General features: G+C 41.0%; 1 protein-coding gene across 1 annotated transcript in view; it reads right to left on the bottom strand.

The window, feature by feature from the left end:
* Window positions 1-15633: 15633 nt before the first annotated feature.
* ccdc3a (coiled-coil domain containing 3a) overlaps window positions 15634-19711 on the bottom strand; it is a 30845-nt gene continuing 26767 nt past the window's right edge. The window contains exon 3 of the mRNA XM_006633353.3: window positions 15634-16454. Coding sequence (XP_006633416.1) covers window positions 16173-16454 — 282 coding nt within the window. The 3' untranslated portion in view covers window positions 15634-16172. The remainder of the gene's footprint in view (window positions 16455-19711) is intronic.

Here is a 19711-nt window from a genome sequence, read left to right as displayed (position 1 = left end):
AAGAGGCACATGTAATGATGATGCAGCAAGACCTATGAGCCTGGTCTCACACCCATACTGCTGAACAGTGTTAAAGATGTGTTTTAAAGCCACTACTATACCAAAAATGCCAATGAAAGGCTACTATATGATTTTTACACTCGGGTCTTCCTGGCAAACCTAGATGGGAAACACACGCAGCTTACTGAATTAAACAGATGTTATTAATTGAAGTTTGGGAGGAACAATGACAAGCCAATCTCACACAGCTTCCCACCAAACTGGTACATAAACTGAACTCCTCTTCCCCATCTCCTCCTTGCAGATACCCCTCAATTCAATCCGTCTGAATGGGGTTTGAGGCTCCTTGCCTGTGGCCAGGGGGCTACTCACTAACCAAGCAAGTTAAGCCACTAAGTATTCCTTGCATTCACTCCTCGGATGCCGTTGTCCCTAGTGAACCCTTTCAAGCTCAGAGTGACACTGGCCTAAAGGGAAGTAGAAAGGGCAAGGCTTGCTGCCAAGATCAACACGCTCTGGATACTCAGGAGCTGACAGAGGAATTCCCAGAGCCACAGCACTCCTGCACTGCCAAGCATGCAGCAGTGAAAAAGGACTAGGCCCATCTGCAGCGAAACTCAATCACAAGGTCATCAGAACAGAGCCTCTCAGGAGAACTGCCGGCACCTGGAAAGAAGGCTGAAATACGCCCTGGAGAGGCTGAGGGAATCTCTGCCTGGATAACCTGGAGTTCACGAGGAATGACAGCAGCCGAAAGCTTGGGAGAAATTAGAATCATTTATTGGGATGTGGAGATTTGGCGTAACCCACTTGGCTGAGGGCCAACCTCCCGGCCGTCGGACGGGGAGGATAGGACCCCCATGCGACCAATGGGGCAGCTGCAAAGGTGGAGAGGGGGTGGAGGAGGGATGCAGAAAACGAACGAGGAAGAGGAGAGGGTGACGTTTGATATATATGGAGACCGGTTGCTTACGTCAGAATTAGTGGGAATTGCAACAGCTGTGTCGAATGAGCTCGGCTGCCTTCATTCCTCCTGAACTTTCATAAAAAACTCCATAAAGCCTCAGCAGCAGAAGCCTCTGAACTAAAACAGGTAGATCAATGTTAAACATGGCGAGGTGGATTTCAGCTGCTGCAGCAGGCAAAAGCAGACAGGGCCTACCCTGCTGGTGAGCCGTCTCTTACTAGACCTGTGCTCCGTGCAGTACCTCACTACTGAGAAACGAATCTGTCATTATGTGTCCTTAACTGGCACAATAATTGTAAAGTCATAATATGCATGGACACCAACAGAGGAAACACTAACAACGTTCCTCAATAAAAATGGCACTCTCACTTCTAACTTTATGTTTATTTGACTAGAAATAACAACACGCAGGAATCAAGAGTACTGAAGGATTATGGAGTGTTTAGTCAAAATGTGGCTCGACCTGCTTGGCTGAGGGCTGACCTCCTGGCCAGAGAACGAGGAGGCTGGGACACCCAGCAGAGTGAGGGGTGACCAAGGGGCAGCTGGAGAAGGGGTGGAGGTGGGATTTAAAAAAGATGAATACGAGGGAGAGAAGGGGATCACGTCCAGTATTTATAGTGTTTTCGGAGAGGGAATGACATCAGGAGTGATTGCAGATTACTGACAGCCGAGTCTGATTGAACTTGTTGCCATCCCTCCTGAACCTTTGTTATAAACTCCTGTCACCGGCCAAGTGACCAGGCTTGGCTCAGAAGAAAAGAAACTCCCACAAGCAGTCTTCAAATGCAAACAAAACTGGATTTATTGCCAAAACAAATTAGGGATAACCCCAAAAAAAAAAACCCTCACAGGAGTACCCTCCACACCTTTCCTCCAAGGCACCCCCCTCCATCCTGAGCTCTCCCAGTCCCTTTTATAGCCCCTCTTCTTCTAAGGACCATCTTCTTAAAGGGACTCCTCACATTTTCTTAACAGAGATGGGCAGTTTGCTCAAAATAAAGTATTCAACCATAAAAAAGTATACATTTTAACAGAGTCAAGCAACCGTGATATATTCATTTAAACAAAACACCTAACCTTACATCGGTTATTTATAGATGGCTCACCGCTAACCTTTCCCTTTAAGATCATTTGTGTGATACTAAAAACAGGAAATGTGACTGGTGGCCATCTTGATCAACACAAAACAATGCAATACAATACTCCAAATGGGGAAAACACAAAAAGGGTAAGTATCATTCGTATCACATACACTCTCTCAAACATACCAGAAGGGTAGGGGGACGTATTGGAGTGTTTCACATTCAGAAAGAAAAAAATAACAAGCTAAGAAAATAACTGTCACAACTCCATTAAAGATTTTCTCACAAACAAAAACAACAAAGGAAGAAGACAACGCCATTCGCAATAGAAAATGGTACGCCTAAACAAGTCATGCCCAACTGCACCATTGCGAAAGCAGCAACATTATTTTTTTTTTACTAAGTGTTACGAATAATCAACATGGATGTAAAGAAGTGGCTTGGTTACAACAGTTGTCTTCGTGAAGTAAATTCTCTGTGTGGCCAGGGAAGCACATAATGGCACATATGAGTAGTGCTTTGTACAGTTCTAACATAACATTCCTTAATTTACATTGCACATGTTTAACTATATAAGCTAGAATTCTTTTTGCTTCCCCACATTGCCTGAAAGATGTAATTGAGGTGCCAACAGTAACATATGTACTTCTTGTTCATAAGCAGCTTCTTCCAGCTCAATGTTTTACATTTTGTATCTATAGTTTATTCTTTTGGTACCTGTAGCAGTCTGTAGATTTCCACATTGAATATTTTCAGCCAGGTGTTTGCAAAGTCTTGAATTTTATCGAAAACTGTTTGAATCCTCCTACTGTATATAGTTTTAGTGTGCAAACCTGACAGTTTGTTAAGTATGCATATGCCATACCAGAATCTACATCTTGACATAAATTAGGCAGAGCAGAGGAGGATTATGTGCCAGTGTAAACATTTTAATCATAAATAATGAAGCTAATTAAAAAAAGTTGTAAGGATAACGTCATAATGTACTGCATGCTGATGATCAACTTGTGTTTCAAAAACGACAATTGTATTAGTTTTATATTAATATATTTGAAAAATTTGTACTGAGAAATTCTCATTTAATTGTGTGTGCTTTATGCATTCTGCTCAATTTAACCCCTTAAAGTTATGAAGAAGAATAAAGTTTTAACGCTTCAAATATAATACTTTTGTATCTTATGCTAAATCTATCTCAAATGCTACTCAGATAAACAATTAGAAAACAACAAGGCAATGTAAGTTTGGTGACAGAACATTATTTCTTATCAAAAATCTGTAACAGAAAGCTAGTCCTTTACTGGCTTAATATTTGAAATTAAACATAAAAACAGCCCTGTGTCTGTGCTGCAAAATGTATAAAAGTGATGGAACATATTTTTTATGATTCCTAAAATACATTGTTTTAATGGGGATGTCACAGGCTGAGGGAGAAGAAGATGAAGAATTTCAGTTAAAATCCCTGTCAGTTCAACATTTGCCAAAGTGTTGCTGGATGCTTGGAGAGCAGAACTCAGTGACCCCGCCAAGGTGTGTGGAAGGCCAGCTCTCAGAGAGCTGGACAAATATCTCATTAAAAGAAGCATTTCAGACCAAGCACTTTTTTTATAATAACCTGAGAAAGGCTGTGAGTTTAACACCCAGACCCAGTAATGAGCACTGCTCATTTCAAGCATATTTCTGAGCTCCTGTAGCTCATGTTATCTCTGAGCAATTACATAAACGTTCAGGGCATCTTGGTCCTTTTCTCTCAAGTCACAAGCATGTTTCAACTTAGTGACGTGTGAAACAACAGAGTGTGTTCATAACTCAGTTTTTACCACTGTAAATGAGTAGACACATGGACCACATTTTCACAGAGAAATTTAAGTGACATGACCCTTTTATGTAATCCTTTATACACCTGTGGAAAACTTTACCAAAACCTGCCTGTGGAAAGTTTGTAGTATATAAAGTGTAGACCACGGAAAATCTCACTTGACACCACAGGTGGGGTTAGGGTTAGCAATCACAGACTACATAGACAGTTTTTATGCTCAGTGCTGGACGTTGGGGCCCATATCAGTTTTAGGATGGGTGGTTTTGAAGTCCTATCTGAAAATTATTTTCCAGAACTTCTGGGGCCTGGGTGGCGTGGTGCACAGCTCAGTAGTTGTATCCCAAAACCATGTTGGTGGGATCAAAAGTTGTCACCAAACATTATTGAATCTCATTTCATTGCAAGAGCATTGATCAATGGTCTTGATTGTTTCCCACTCATACCTTTAGGATTGGGGAACATGTCTAAATTTGATGCCCAGAGAAGTTCAGATATAGATCACGGAAATGCTCACTTGGCACCCCAGGTAGGGTTAGGGTTAGCATTCACACACTACCTAGACAATTTTAATGCTCTGTGCTGGATTTTGGGACCCAAATCAGTTTTAGGACAGGTGGTTTTGAAGTCCTATCTTTTTTTTTTTTTCAGAAACTCTCTGGGGTCCGGGTGGTTCTGTGCACTGTGCAGTAGTTGTATCCCAAAACTTTATCGGTGGAATTAAAAGTTGTCACCAAGAAATATTGAATCTCAATTAATTGCAAGTGCGTTGATCAAATGTCTTGATTGTTTCCCACTCATCCCTTTACATTTGGGTAACTTTGTCAAAATCTGATGCCAGGACAGCCTCAAATATATTGTAGATAGCGGTAATGCTCACTTGACACCCCAGATAGATTTAGGGTTAGGATTCACACACTACGTAGACAATTTTTAAGCTTAGTGCTGGATTATGGGGACCATGTCAGGTTTAGGACGGGTGGTTTCGTAGTCCAATCTGAAAAAAAATGTTTTAGACAACTGGTCATGCAACATTCTCCTGACAATTTGTGCACTTTACAAACCAAAGTCTTAGCAGCTTTTCAAATATAAGAACATCTAGAGTTTTTTAAATAAAGTTCAAGAGGAGGTCAGACTCTAATCTTGTCTAGTTCTTCTCCCTAGAAGAATAAATCTCTCTTCTCCTGTGCACCTCTTTACATAGTCTATCTTTTCTTGGATGTCAGCTTTGGATTTCAAAGAAGTCACGCTTACCTCGTCTTAGTCTGCTTTCTCTGTTCTTTGCCATCCTCGGTTCCTCCCTCTAGAGATATGGATCTTCATCCAGATTCAGGCAATCCCCTTCCATGTCTCTTCATCTCCAACTTTTATCCTCGATCCTTCCTGTGCGTCCTCCACACCCACTGCCTTCTTCCTGACTCTCTGCATGGCCATCGTTTGACTCCCACCCTCATCTTCTCCTTGGGCTTTTCTAGCACAGCTAGACCTAGTGACCTGACCACTGTTCTCCTCCTCCAAGCCAGTTAAACCAGTCTGACCCTTGTTCCTGTCTCCACCAGTGAACCCATCATTTCCCCAACCACTCTGAGCACAGTACTCATTCCCAGTGCTCCTCCACGCTCTCCTTGAAGTCACGTTCATCGAATATCTGAGACTGAACCATGACCATTCAAGGAGGACCCCTTAGGGCTGGGGACTCCCCTTTCCTCGCTCCACCTCGGACAAGCATTTCTTTGCATTTGTTGCAGTTGTCATGATGTCTGCTCTTCTCTTCCATTTCCTCCTATTGTCATCATCCTTCCCTGGGGCACCAGCGCAACTGAAACCTGGGGCCAATTCTCTTCCTCCTTCCTGTCCTCCTCTTCCCCCTTTGCCTGCTTGTCTTACTCTTTCTGCCCAGTGACATTGATGGGCATCCAACCCACTGCACTTTCTCTTTGAGCTGTATCCTTGATATATTAATCTCTTCCCCTCGGCTCCTTTCCAGTTGGGAGTTCTACCGATCTCTGGGCCTCACAGCACCATTCTGTGTCCAGTGCCCATTGCCTGGCTGCCACTCAGGCAATGCAGGTGATGAATTCCCTCCCCACTGACAGTCAACTGGGAGCAATGTTAGCCCAGACTCTCTTCCTCTTCTCCAAGCTCTTCTACTTGTGGTCATTGTAGAGGTCTTCTCAAGCATACCAGTCTCCTACTTACCCTCAAGGTGCACTGCTTTAGCCACTATTTCTGGGGTTTGGTCTGGAGCAAACAGTCCATCCAATATCCATTCAGACAAAGCAAACAGACCAGACAGGTCAATAATCTGTAGAAGAGTCGTTTCAACCCCACACCGAGTTCAAAGGAGAACAACCACTCTAATTCCTGGTCTGAAAGGAACGTAATGTAAAGAAACTTTACTTCCTTACCTTCTGATTCAGTTATGCTAAACCGTGAAATGTGTTGATGAAATGTGCCATCCAGGGGACACATCTTTAAGACTATCAACAAAATGAGCACCCAGGGACACACATGGACAAACATTTAAGAACTTTCAGTAAAGCTATCAGGAAAGTAATACTGCATATAGGGTAATGGGGGTCTGCAGTCTTATAATTTTAATCAACTCCGATTTGTCACAGGTACAGTATCTGTAGTGTCTGTGATATGGAGGGGTGGCTAAAATACCTGCAAGCATAAAGGCAGAACTGCCCCTGCCAATCACCTGTTGAGTAAGGTGGGCCAAACGTTCTGTTCTCAGTTCTTACATTCATATGTTCTGGAAATCTCTTAATTTAATTGGATTCATCCTAAGTCCTACTCATATTGATCTCCAGTTATAGTGTGTATGTACAGTAAAAGTTAAATTACCATGAAGTACATAAGGGAAAGTATGGAGTCTGCACCATAAGTTATACCTTCTCGGACATTTCATACACACTTGTGTTAGTTTTCCTTCCCAAACTTATGTTACACACACAGAGGTGAAAGATTAATTGATTCAACAGTTGCTGTACAGATGGTATTTTTTGGTTTTGGGTGGCACAGCTGCACTGGAAACATAATGCCTGCAATGAATTAAACAGAAACTCAATGGTGAGCTGTACATTAACCCTAATACGGCTTGTGTGGAATTTTTTGAGGGGCATCAGATGTCCATTGGTTAATGATGTGGATTATGACTTGGAGACATGAATCTTGCAATGTCTCCAAGACATGAGGTTAAATGCCCATTGTGTGTTCCACGGTTCCCCAGAAGTCACAGTGGGAAAAATAGAAGCTGAATCAGTCCTCCCCAAATGAGCTACCTTTAGTATCCTCTGAGTCGTCCAGATCAAGATTTACTAGACAATTCTTGGGGTTTTTTTTATGGTGCTATTACAAAGTAAGATGTAATATTGTCTATCAAGGTGATGCTGTTTTAATGTTTTACTAATGTGTCTTCATGCAGCTCTTGCTTTAGGAAGGCAGCAGACCAGCCTGAAAAGAGCAACCGAGCTGTTCCCTTGCACTGGGAGAAATGACAATTCAGTGTCACTCTGTTCCCCTGCTTTCCAATAGAGTCTGTCAAAGAGCCTGTTTGTGTCTCTGTTAGTGTCTCTGCTAACAAGCCGAGTAAGCACACTCCAAAAGAGTCGCAAGGAAAGATGCAGGGTTGAAAGCACAAAGGCACAGAAGGAGATCTGATCCGAAGACAAAAACTGGTGCACAGGCAAAAGGTTAAAAAGAAATCCCCAAAAAGGTGCTGAAAAGGAAATCCAAAAAGTGAAGTGAAGAATAATCAAAAAACCCTAACACAAAGCAGAACACAAGGAATAAGGCTGAGACACACATGAGTGTCGTGATATCAGAAGGGTTTTAAATAACTAGGTACCAGATGCGTTCGGGTGGGTTTGGTTTCTGCCGAAACCTCCTTGTCGTGACAGCAGGCTGATTGGAAGGTCTGGCAATGGCTGAGCAGGCATGATAGTCTCATAGTAGATACTTTTCTCTGTGGAAAAATGGACCCAACACAGGTACTGTATGTGCAGAGCTGTAAATGTGGATGTACTGTAGCACATCCAGCAGTGTTCTAGTTTCGGAACAAAACACACAGGGGGTTGGCATGCATATTACATTTGCATTGTACTGTAATCATTTGTATTGGTTTGTTCACTTTATAGTATTTTTATATTATTACATTATAAATTGAATTGTTTTTTGTACAGTTTGTCACTTGTGGTATTGCATAACAACAGTATACAGTACACATCTTTACAATTCTGTAATTGTGTGTATTTTTTTATTTGAGAATTGCTTTTTATTTTTGTTGGGTCCACCCATTTTGGAATCACCAGCTCAGTTTTCTTCACGTCTCGTCTCTCAGCTTTGATCCCTCTGATGACACACACATGGTTAAAATTAAGAACTATAGGCAGATTCCCCTGGTAAGCTCACCTTTGAGACACTCATATTTGTATAGTGCGGAGATACCAAAACCCATTACCGGAGGTTCAGCTCCGATTGCAGAAAAGGTATGTAACTTACTGATGGCAATACATGCCTGCAGCCAAACAGGAGTTCACAGGGGTGGCTAAGATGCTGCACACTGGTGGTGGTGGAGGGGAGTCCCTATTACCTGTAAAGCGCTTTGAGTGGAGAGTCCAGAAAAGGGCTATATAAGTGTAAGCAATTATTAAATTATTATTAAGAGCTGAGAGACATCTGCCAATACATCCTACCCTTCAGTGCTTGGCAGTGCTCAGCCACTTTGGAATCCTGGTGAACTGACCCAGCTTCGAGCCTGTGACTGGATTAGCGCCTTTAGCAATTGACCCACTCAGCAGGCTCTTAAATTGAGTGTTTGAAAGCAAGTCGCCTTGAACAAAACTGTAAACAACTTACTCAGCAATTTAAGAATTTCTAGGATTTATTGAGTGACTTCAAGGTAGTAATCAAGATGGCTTATTGTGATGGTAACGGGTCTCTGCCTTCATACATCAAGAATTTTTATAGGTAATAGCTAACACAGCCACGAGAGGCTGGTATCTTCCACAGACTGTGTTCTTTTAAAACTAATTGTTGTCACAACAAGGTGTTTCAGAAATTAAATTAAATTGACAGGCTCACTCAGCAAAAAATGTTTTCATAGTAGCAACATTTAAAAAAATATGCAGATGCTGCCTGTTTGTTCATCTTAATGTTGTGTTTGCATTGGCTCAATGCAAGTTAAAGAAAGTATCACCATTCACATAATTCAGTGGCTGTACTAATTGTATTCAAGTGTATTTCCCTTTTACTTCAAAGGATAAACAACCAAATAGTATTATTTCATTTAACATTTTAACCCTTACAAAGATAAGGACAAAGTTGTCTCCATAGCAACTGTGATACATCATTTAATAAACGAAGAGAAAACACCATGTTTCCTTCTTCTTAAGATTTATGGATTTTAAAACTGCACCCAAGAAAGATTACTTGTCAGACATGTATAGATATACACATCCAAAGAACAACACTGAGCTGTGAAGTACTGATCCCAGCCAGAAAGTGTTTTATGTTGCTTATGTTCTGCATTATCTTGCTGGCCATTAGCAGAGCAGAAGTACATACAAACAGTTTAGCTTTTGGTTAATTTCTGTAGGTGTTCCAGAAACGTGCAACAGCAGTACAAAACCCCTGATTTTCATTCATGGCCAAACCCCTGGTGCATCTCCCTTTGTCTTAAAGCTTAGCCACAGCTCCAATCAGGTCATTTTGATGTGAACCCAAAGAAGATTAGATCTGTGACTGAAAGAAAGAATGCAGAGAGATCTAACGTTACACTTGTCAGAAGCTTTGTGTACTGGCTCCTTACACAGATAATGGACATTTTTACTGTGTTTAAACTATTCCAGGTAAAAATGCACTGTGAGCTAAGACTTCACATCCTAAACGGAATGTTTAGAGTAACATTGTTTTATTTTTTATATTGTTTTAACTCTTGGAATTATCTGAATACTAAAAACATGTCCATCTTCCAGTATGTTTCAAATCAAAAGTAGGCCTTTATCACAACTCATGTAATTTCCTGATACGAATAATAAAGATACACATCTGTATTATACAGTACTCTATGAAAAGCTGTGGTTCTATGCTTCACAGTCCAGCTATAATTTTGGTAACTTTCCCTGTGAAAGTTCCAGAAATAAAACTGCACATCTCGAAGTCAGTTCAGCGTATTAAAAAATGAGAAAAAAGGAAACAATAAAACTGTTGTTTTTTAAAAAAAACAGCTTTTAAAACTAGTGTGTACAGTACTTCTCACACAGTGCAATGCAAACTTTACAGTCTTAATTTAAAATAAATGTGATGACCGCTGAAGGCACTTTTTCTTCAGTAGCAAAAAAATATTGTTTGCTCTCTAAGACATTACAGTGTTGCACTGATGAATGTTTTCTTTGACTAAAGGCTACAGGAGAACAATAAACATTTCCATGAAGTGTGCTGGGTGCTTCGGGGTTTCTATGTACTCACTCACTGTCATGCCTGGCTGCCTGTAGTTTCGTCTTAATTGCTACACTGATTTAATGTCGACAGTCTCTATGAGAACAAGGTCAATGGTAGAAATCAATAGTCTGTAAACACCCAAGTTCTCTCCAGGCAAAGACACACTTTGCATTTAAAGTCAGGGCACAGGAGGTGGTACATTTTATGACTAAACTGTGTTACTATTCAACATAATTAATAATAAATAATATGCTACAGAACCTTTTAATGACATACTTTATTACCATGCTGTAGTCATGTTAGCTTGCATTCTGAAAACATCTCGGTATTTGTCTATGTAAAATTAGTCAAATAAACTTTGGAAAATAAATATGTTCCAGTTACCTGCACAGAAAGCCATGATGAGCATCAAGCAAGACCCCTGAAGCAGTCAGAAGTATAATTGAAGGATTACTCTGACACTGTTACCTGCTTAGCTGATTTTTATGGAGGCAATCCCACAGTCCTTAGCAAGCTTTTCTCCTGGGTGAGGTCAACTGCATAATAAAAACTGAAACTTTTAAGTTTAATTGAATGGTTAAATTATTCTGTCTAGCACAGTAAATCACAGTAAAAAAGGAGTTAATATAATGCATACAATTGTTCTAAAGAAATAATCTTTTCCCTGTTTTTTAATTGTTATGCCTAAAGTACAACAATTTAAAAAGAACTCAAGCAACATTTACATACAGCCTTTGGAGAACTTCAAAGAAATATATTAGCACTTCTAATTCCCTTTTACAAAAATTACAATTTATAATTTCATATTTAAGCCTCTCACCTAGCAGTAACTAGCTGTTTAAGATATGCTTTCTGCTGCACACAAGTTCAGAGTACAAGCCAATTACAATTCATTGTAGCAGGTGGGGTAAAGACCTGGCATCAGAAATACACAAAAAGCACTATTACAAAGTACCTTGGATAGTGTCTTATGAGAATGTATCACTGTTTTAACAGTAAAGCACAAAACAGCAAAAGAAAATAAGCAAAACGGACTTCAAGAGATTTCACAGTGGATGGTCTGCTAAATGCTATAGAGTCACAGTAATCAGGTTTTCAATTATAACTTAAGGTTTAAAATACAGTAAACTGCTCAAATGAATGGGTAGAAGCGAAGCACAAGATCGAAACTAAGAAAAGCACTGAAAAACAAGATCAAAGCAAAAAAGTTTTTAAGAAAAACAATTACACTATTTTACTATGTTATTGCAATACTGTACTGTATGTCATAGTTCATGTTAGCAAATCATGTAAGGTAGATTGTATTGAAGTAGACAGTGTTTCTAAGCACTGAATGCAGTGGTTTAATCTCTCATTACAGAAAACATAAATTTTGATTGTTGAACTGCACAGTTAAGTCAATAAGTGGATTCTGTCAATGGAAATTTCTGTCATTTTCCATTAGGCATCATCTTCCATGAGTTGTCATAGTAACCATAGCAACAAGCAAGCTGACTCACAGCCTTAGCATAAAGCATAAATCCTCAAGCATAAAGCCTTAAGAAAATATTTGACATGACACAACTTTGTTTTTACAACAGCATAATTCATGTTACCCTATTTATTGGAGAAAAATTGTTACTGGAGTCTAGGCTGGGGCTGTGCTATATAGATTATTTTTTAAGTTAACCACTAATTCTGTTAATGAGTGACCGACACTGTACAACCAGGAGTAGCAAAGCCCCTGGTCTGATTCTATATCAGACTGATAATGCACCCCACAGCATTATTTAGGTTAAAAACTATGTATTTCAGTTTTACACTTTTATACCTGTTAGCTTGCAGCTAGTTCTCCCACAAAACTCACAAACAAACTCCATGTCAAGTGTAAAAGCAAAGTACCTGCACACACTTTTCACATCCTTCGACTTGTTTCATGGATAGAGACAGGGGAGCTTTTTCATTACTGTAGAATAAAAAGGGACCACAACACAGCAGGTCTCTTCTTCTGTGTAAACTTACTTATGTTCCATTTCTTCAGTCTATAGTTAATATAGCCTTTAGTTTTTTTTTTGTTTTATATGATTCTCCTGGCTACAAACCTATTTAAGAGGCAGCAAACACTAATATACTGTATAATACTCAGAACATAAATATTATTCAATGAGGAGCTAAATCAATTAATTTTGAAATTTAAAAAAATATTACAGTGAAAATGTGAGCTGGGACTGGGAAAGAGACTGGGATAGGGACATGGACTGGGAGTGAGACAGGAATAGAGACTGGGACTGGGATTGGGACTGGGAAAGAGACTGGGACAGGGAATGGGACAGGGATAGGGACTGGGACTGGGATAGGGAATGGGAAAGAAACTGGAATAGGGACTGGAAAAGAGACTGGGATAGGGACAGTGACATGGAAGGGGACCTGTAACATAAGGGTAGGGAGCAGACAACCCTACACCACAAGTGTCAGGTTCCAGCAAGTTTCAAAAGTACCTTCCCTGATTAAGATCTGGAAAAACACGGTTGATTGGAGTGCTTACCCATTTAATCACTTCAGTTGAGTGGTGAAGTTTGGAGAAAGATTCTGAACACCACAAACATGTGTGGCACCTCTTTGGGGAGGGGTGGGTAACAACAGGATGATGAGGTGGGATGAGGGACAGATTTCAGAGAGAGGTGCGAAGCAGCAACCTGTAAATTACCGCACAGACTAGAGTAGCCAATTGTTGAACTCTGTCTGAATGCACAAATCCAGTCTTACACATCATTTGACTTACAATGTTTCTCCGGCGCAGGTGACTTTGATTCCCTGTGAACAGATTTTTCTGATTTACCTCAGGAGATGTAAATTTGTGGACTATTTGCCTAAGATAGACAGCCAGTCTTCTTCCTGTTTCTCTGATGTAAATGCTGGGACACTTTCTAGAAGAAATGCTAGAAATGAGATTATTAGACTAGTATTAAACTAGCTCATCAATCTCTCTCATTTACAATGACTGTAGTGATCTTGTGTCCTGGATAGACCTGTTTTAAAGAGGTTAGCAGGAGTAGTAATCTAATTAATGACTTGAGGTTTTTAATAGAAAGTACTTTTAAGTTGAGTAAAATCAAATAATTGCTGAAAAAAAATGTCTTTCAGCCATAGGTTATTGTATAACACAACATAAATCCTATCACACATCTTTAATCTGACATTTGATTTCTCCTAACAGAATTGTGCACACTGTTTTCAAACCTGCCCCAGTCTGTTTGCTGTTACTCTGAAATCAGGTCTCCATCCATCCATTTTCTAACTGCTTAATCCAATACAGGAACATTGTGGAGCTTGGAGCCTACCCTGGCAAACAACAGGTTTAACGAAAATACACTCTGGAAGGGACACTACAGATACACACCCATTAGGGCCACTTTCCCAAGAAGCCAGTATGTCTTCGGACTGTTGGATGAAACTGGAGAACACTCTAGAAACCCACACAACTGTGGGGAGAACATACAAACTCCTTAAATCAGGACTAAAACTGAATATCCTCAAGGCATAACATAAAACGTCTTATGAATGTTTATCGAAAAAGTTTGACATAAAGGGTTTTGGCTTAACCTCCTTGGCTGAGGGCCAAACACCTGGCAGTGTGAACAGGAAGTCAGGACCTCCTGCAGAGTGAGGAGTTAACCACAGGGCAGCTGCAGAGGTGGAGATGGGATAGAGGAGGAATGCAAAAGAATGTGAGCTCCTTACTGTGATTTTTGTAGCATTTTGGGATTCAACATCATAGAGGATTACAACTAAGATCAGCGAAGATGATGGGGAATTTGGAGGTCACAAACTCCATTAGCAGATGAACACTTTAATCCAGGGATGCCCAACCTTTTTAAATGTAAGAGCTACTTTTTCATTTGCCAGTCCAGCGCGATCTACCACTGTGAATTTGAAGCTCCGATATACGGAAAACAGACTGTGGGCACATCAGTACAACAATGATACCCATCACTAAAATGACAGCAAATAAAAGCAAGTGACTCATGTTTCAGTGAACAAGTGACGTTCCCCATTTTAGAAAAAAGAATATCCCACCTTAATGCGAGCATTGGCATTGAGAAGCTTACTTGAGAACACTTATAATTTTGGGGGGAACGTGTTGACGCTGCTGATCATGTCGATGACACTTTGATTTTGTCCCTGCAGCTCGGCGTTCAGCAACTCCTTGATTTCAGGCAACAGCTGTCTGAAATGTTTGTTTTTGAAATCTCCAAACAGCGAGTCAGCAGCCAAAGCAAATGCTTTTATTACTTCTCGATCCCTGAATGACATTTTGTGTTTAGCCAGGACGTGGCTCACACGGAAACGATGCGATGATTGCCGCTTTCCCTCTCGTATTGGGCCTCGTGAAAACCGTCTCTCAGCAGCTGTATTGAAAAAAGAATTCCTTATACTTACAGTACATAGCACTTTCCTGGACACTCCACTCAAAGTGTTTTACAGGTAATGGGGATTCCCCTCCACCACCACCAATGAGCAGCCCCACCTGGATGATGCGACAGCAGCCACAGTGCACCAGAACGCTCAACACACACCAGCTATCAGTGGGGAGGAGAACAGAGTGATCAAGCCAATTCGTAGATGAAGATTATGAGGAGGCCATGATTGGTAAAGGCCAGAGGAAAATTTGGCCAGGACACAGGGGTTACACCCCTACGCTTTTCGAGAAACGCCCTGGGATTCCTAATGACCACAGAGAGTTAGGACCTCGGTTTTACGTTTCATCTAAAGGATGGCATATTTTTACAGCATAGTTTCCTTGTTACTATACTGGGGCATTAGGGCCCACCCAGACCACAGGGTGAGCGCCCCCTGCTGGTCCCACTTAACACCTCTACAACCTTAGTTTTTCCCAGGAGGTCTCCATCCAGGCACTGGCTAGCTCCAGTGGGCTGCCAGTTGTGAGTTGCAGGGTGATATAGATGCTGGCAAAAAAGTTTGCAGAATTCCAGCAGGAGTAATTAATGGTCTCCTGTTGGCAAGTTTTAATTGTACACTTCATTGTTAATCCTGTTTAAGGACAAAGACTTACTGACAGGATGTCTGCATGAAATCTAGTTCCTGGTGAGCAACCCAGTCAGATATTTGGGAGATGTCAGGTCTTCTTGCCCTCACAATAATTCTGAATGATATGTCTAGTGCTGGAACACAATATTCAATCATTTCTTTTCTTATTCTAGCCCATAGTCTAGACACAACGCACTTTCAAAGCATAATTTGAATTCACATCAATCATCCTTATTTGCAAAAGTGTAAGATCACACATTAGGTATGGAAAAAAGAGAGTACTGTAAATTGAATGAATTGTGAATTGCTTTCTTGGATTTATTTAATTAATAAATTCTGATTAACACAAGGTGACTATGCTGTACATGCTGCGATAAAATACATTTTGGTTATCTCACCCAATTTTAGTAGAACTGGTTTGCCAATGAACAAAAAAAGTTGTGCTGAATTAACTGCATAATGATTTTTCTCTTAGCAGTGTTTTTTTTTAACATCAATCATTAATTTTCTTATTTAATCAAATTCAGATAGTTTTATTGAAAAAAAATCAGTCATACCAAACCTACGGAGAGAACACTGAGTGAATTACATAGTACAAATATCTGAAATATAAAAAGAAATATCAGAGCTATGTGCAATAAAATACTCTATTGACAAATTAGCATATAACCAGAACTGTCTGAGATATTTATAAAAGTAACCTTTTTAACCTTCTTTCCTCCTAGAAATACACCACTCACAGTAAGAGAGACTGCCCAGCAATCTCCAGAGAGCCCAGTACAACAGGGCGAGAGTCCCAGTATCCTGAGGTGACATTTTAATCTCGCCCTGTTCATTGCACTTTGATGAAGACCGAAGGCGAGTTCTCCTGTTTGATGGAGTTGAGATGGCGGTTGACTTCGCTGGCTTCTGCCGACAGTTTCTCCTGCAGCTTCCTGTTGTCCTGCGCCATGCGCCGGCTGTCCTTGCGCGCCCGCCGCAGCGACCTCTTGACCTTCCTGACCCGATCCCGCAACTGCCTGTTGCGCTTCTCCAAAAGCTGCACCTTCTCCTGCAGCTTCTTGACGCGATCCTCCTCCTCGAAGAGCGCCATCTGTACTGAGGAGCACAAGAGCTGCAGGAGAGAGGAAGAGAGAGGAAGCGTCAGCCCACGACACAATCTGCCCAGGGCTACTAGTCACAACCATCTATCCATCTATCCATCCATTTTCTACTTACTGTACTTCATCCACTTCAGGGTAGCGGGGGAGCTGGAGCCTATCCCAGCAAGCAACACCATGGACAGGACAATAGTCCATCACAGGGCACACACTGACACAAACACTCACACCAGGGCCAGTTTTCCCAGAAGCCAAGTAACCTACCAGTATATCTTTGAACAGAGACTCCCTCACCAGGAACCCGCATTGCCCCCGGGACAAAGCGCTATGGGGCAGAACGGACAAAACTTTTCAACTCCTGGGAGCGGGAGAGGTGCTCAGTTACCAGTGCATCCAGCTGGGGCTGGCACCAATTGGATTTGATAAAGGGACACAGTACTTGCTTTGGCTGCTGGTGTCCCTGATAAAACACGAACTGTTGGACACAAGGAACACTCTCATCCAGCACAACGCAGAGTGGGGAGCGAGAGAGCTGGAGGAGAGGATCCTTGCGGACCTCAGAAGGAGGATGAAGCGCAATGTCGCCAAATGGGGCCACTTGCCAAATGGGGAGCGCTGGACAAAAGGCAAGTGTAAGGGCTTGGAGGGACTCTTTAATTGAGCAAATCCGGTCCCCTCATCCACTTGCACTGATTGAAAATGGACAATCACGGCTTTCAGAAAGTTTTTATTTCATGGTAGTTTCATAAGGTGTTAGCACGTGTATGGATTGTGAGAATGTTTACTATTTTGAGATGTTTTTCTTTGAAATAAAGTTTATTTTGATAGAAAAAATATATATTTGAACTGTGGGAGGAAACTGGAGCACCCAGAGGAAACGCACATGAACACAGGGAAAACATAAGAACTCTACGCAGATAGCACCCCAGCAATTGAACCCAGGGCCCCAGCGCTGCAAGGCAGCAGTGTTAACAACTGGGACACGGTGCCGCCCTATAGTGAGAACCATTACTCATTAAACTTATCATATTACAAGTAAAAAGATAGCATACACACAAAAGCCACTCACTATGACTACCAATAAATCAGATTTTACACCAGTGTTTCAGGGGAATTTTAAAATATTTCATTTAAAAAGTACCCTTCATTAAATTAAGCCAGTAGCTTACCAGCTTTAATGACACAGGCACTTATTTTGCTGTGTATATCCTATATGTCTTTTTCTAGTCATTGATTTGTTGTGTCATCTACTATTTCCCACCATTTCATAACAAATACACAAGCGAATTACTAGGCATTACTGTGCAGTTGCATCCCTGGCTCTTTGTACAGTATGTAAAATGTACACATTGCAATGGAAGATGGGTCTATTAGCACAACCTCAATTTTCCATCTGCTGTTTTTAAAGGTGCCTCAGTAGATTCTGGCTACAGAATCAGCAGCCTGCAGATGTTTTGTATGATCTTTAGAAGTATGTTTAAAATAAACTTTGCAAGAGAAGATCTTTGAAAAAAAAACATTCATCAACACATTACCTTTTCCTTTCCCCAAACATTGTGCTCTTAATATGACAACTAATAAAGAAAATATCTGATACCCTTTATTCACAGGAAAAAGTACATCTGTCTATATGTCTTCCATTACAGCTGAGACAGTTGGCATACAGACTGAGATCCATTCTAGCCAAGTATTTAGTCTGGGAATCAAATTATGATCATCTTTCAATGCTAAGAGTAAATTTTGAAACACAACCTTGCTTAAAATGTTTCAATGTCTTCTGAAGATGAAAGAAAGTAATGCAGTATAACAAAACACAATTCCCCTAAAGTCTGAGTGAGACACTTGTTGCCATGAAGCGTTCAAGCTTACCTTGGGTATTCCTTGTGCAAAAAGAGGACATTTTAGAGCTTACATTGGTGTACCTTATTTTAAAAGCCAGTCCTTTACTCCACCACCACCCCATCATCAGAGTTAGGAACATTCTCTTACTGAGATTTAAAATTGTGAGAGACACTAGATCATTCAAGAAGGAGATCCTCTTTAAAAGCTGAAGGGGAGATGACACCAGTCCCAGTACAGCATACTGGGATGTGAAGTATATGATCATCACTTCTCAAGAGTACACAGACAACAGAGTCAAGTGGCAGCTCAGCAAATCAGGTACGGAGCCTTTACTGGGTTTTCACTGGATTGCCACTGCTGCCCACCTACAAAGTGCACAGCTTATACTCTTCTTGTCTTCTTCATTGTGCATTTCATTTTTTTCTCATTTGGCATTTGCTCTCACCAGAAAGAGTCCTTACTGTGCTACATGGCTCCATTTTTCTTACATCTGCTTCAATGCTTCCAATCACTCCAGCTCATTTGAATGCGAAACCAAACCAAACATTTTTAAAAATCCCCATCGTTGCCTTCTTTCAAGTCTACCACAAGTCCTTCTGACAATGATGGCCAATTACGTATGTCCCTATCCTTCTCCTCCGGGTCCCCTTCTCTCCTGCCAAACTGCTGGACCCTGAGGTATCATGGAGCCGGCTTTTCTCACCCCAGCTTGAAGAAGCACATCTTTGAATTCTACCTCTCCTAGCCTCATGGAAATCAATCAGTTCACTGGAGTTCCCTTGATACTGCTCAATACTGACTTCTGTGCACCTCCTCATCAGGTTTGGCTGCCTTAAGACATTTTCATCATCACTCCATCATCACTCCTTCGGCTTTTATTCGACAAGAACCTTTTCTGTTACTTCACAACACTGTGAACTATGAACATCATCTCTCAATGTCACTTATCTTCTCGACTCCTTAATGAGAAGCGAGGAACTCCATACCAATGCAAGGAATGAGTGAAAGAAGAGATCAGAGCTGAAACTGCCTTAGTTAACACTTTGAAGAAGATGTGTAGGGAACCCCTTGTACATGGTAGTAGAAATAGGGCTTTTTGAAAGGAGTGCCTGTAAAGAATGATTTAAGGTCATGAATGAGTGGAAAGCTTGATGTGTGAAACTCGGAAGAAGTGAACCATGAAGGTGACACAGCTGTCAGAGGAAGAGATGCAGGAGAAAAGATGTAGACCTGGCTTGGAGGTCCTGAATTTCTGAAAAAAGAGGAGAACCCGTGAACACTACCTAATAAGAACAAGGGTGCAGACAAAACCCAGATGAGTTTTCTGTGATGGTTCATGATCATTTGAAAGACTTTAAAATATGTACTAAGGATATATGACTGAATGGATGAGAATGTATTTAAGTGGAACCCCAAAGAAGATGGGCAA

Source organism: Lepisosteus oculatus, chromosome 7 (assembly GCF_040954835.1).
Source record: "Lepisosteus oculatus isolate fLepOcu1 chromosome 7, fLepOcu1.hap2, whole genome shotgun sequence".
In the NCBI taxonomy this organism is placed as follows: domain Eukaryota; kingdom Metazoa; phylum Chordata; class Actinopteri; order Semionotiformes; family Lepisosteidae; genus Lepisosteus; species Lepisosteus oculatus.
Note: the sequence above shows the minus strand (reverse complement) of the source record. Positions and strands in the feature narration are given on the sequence as shown.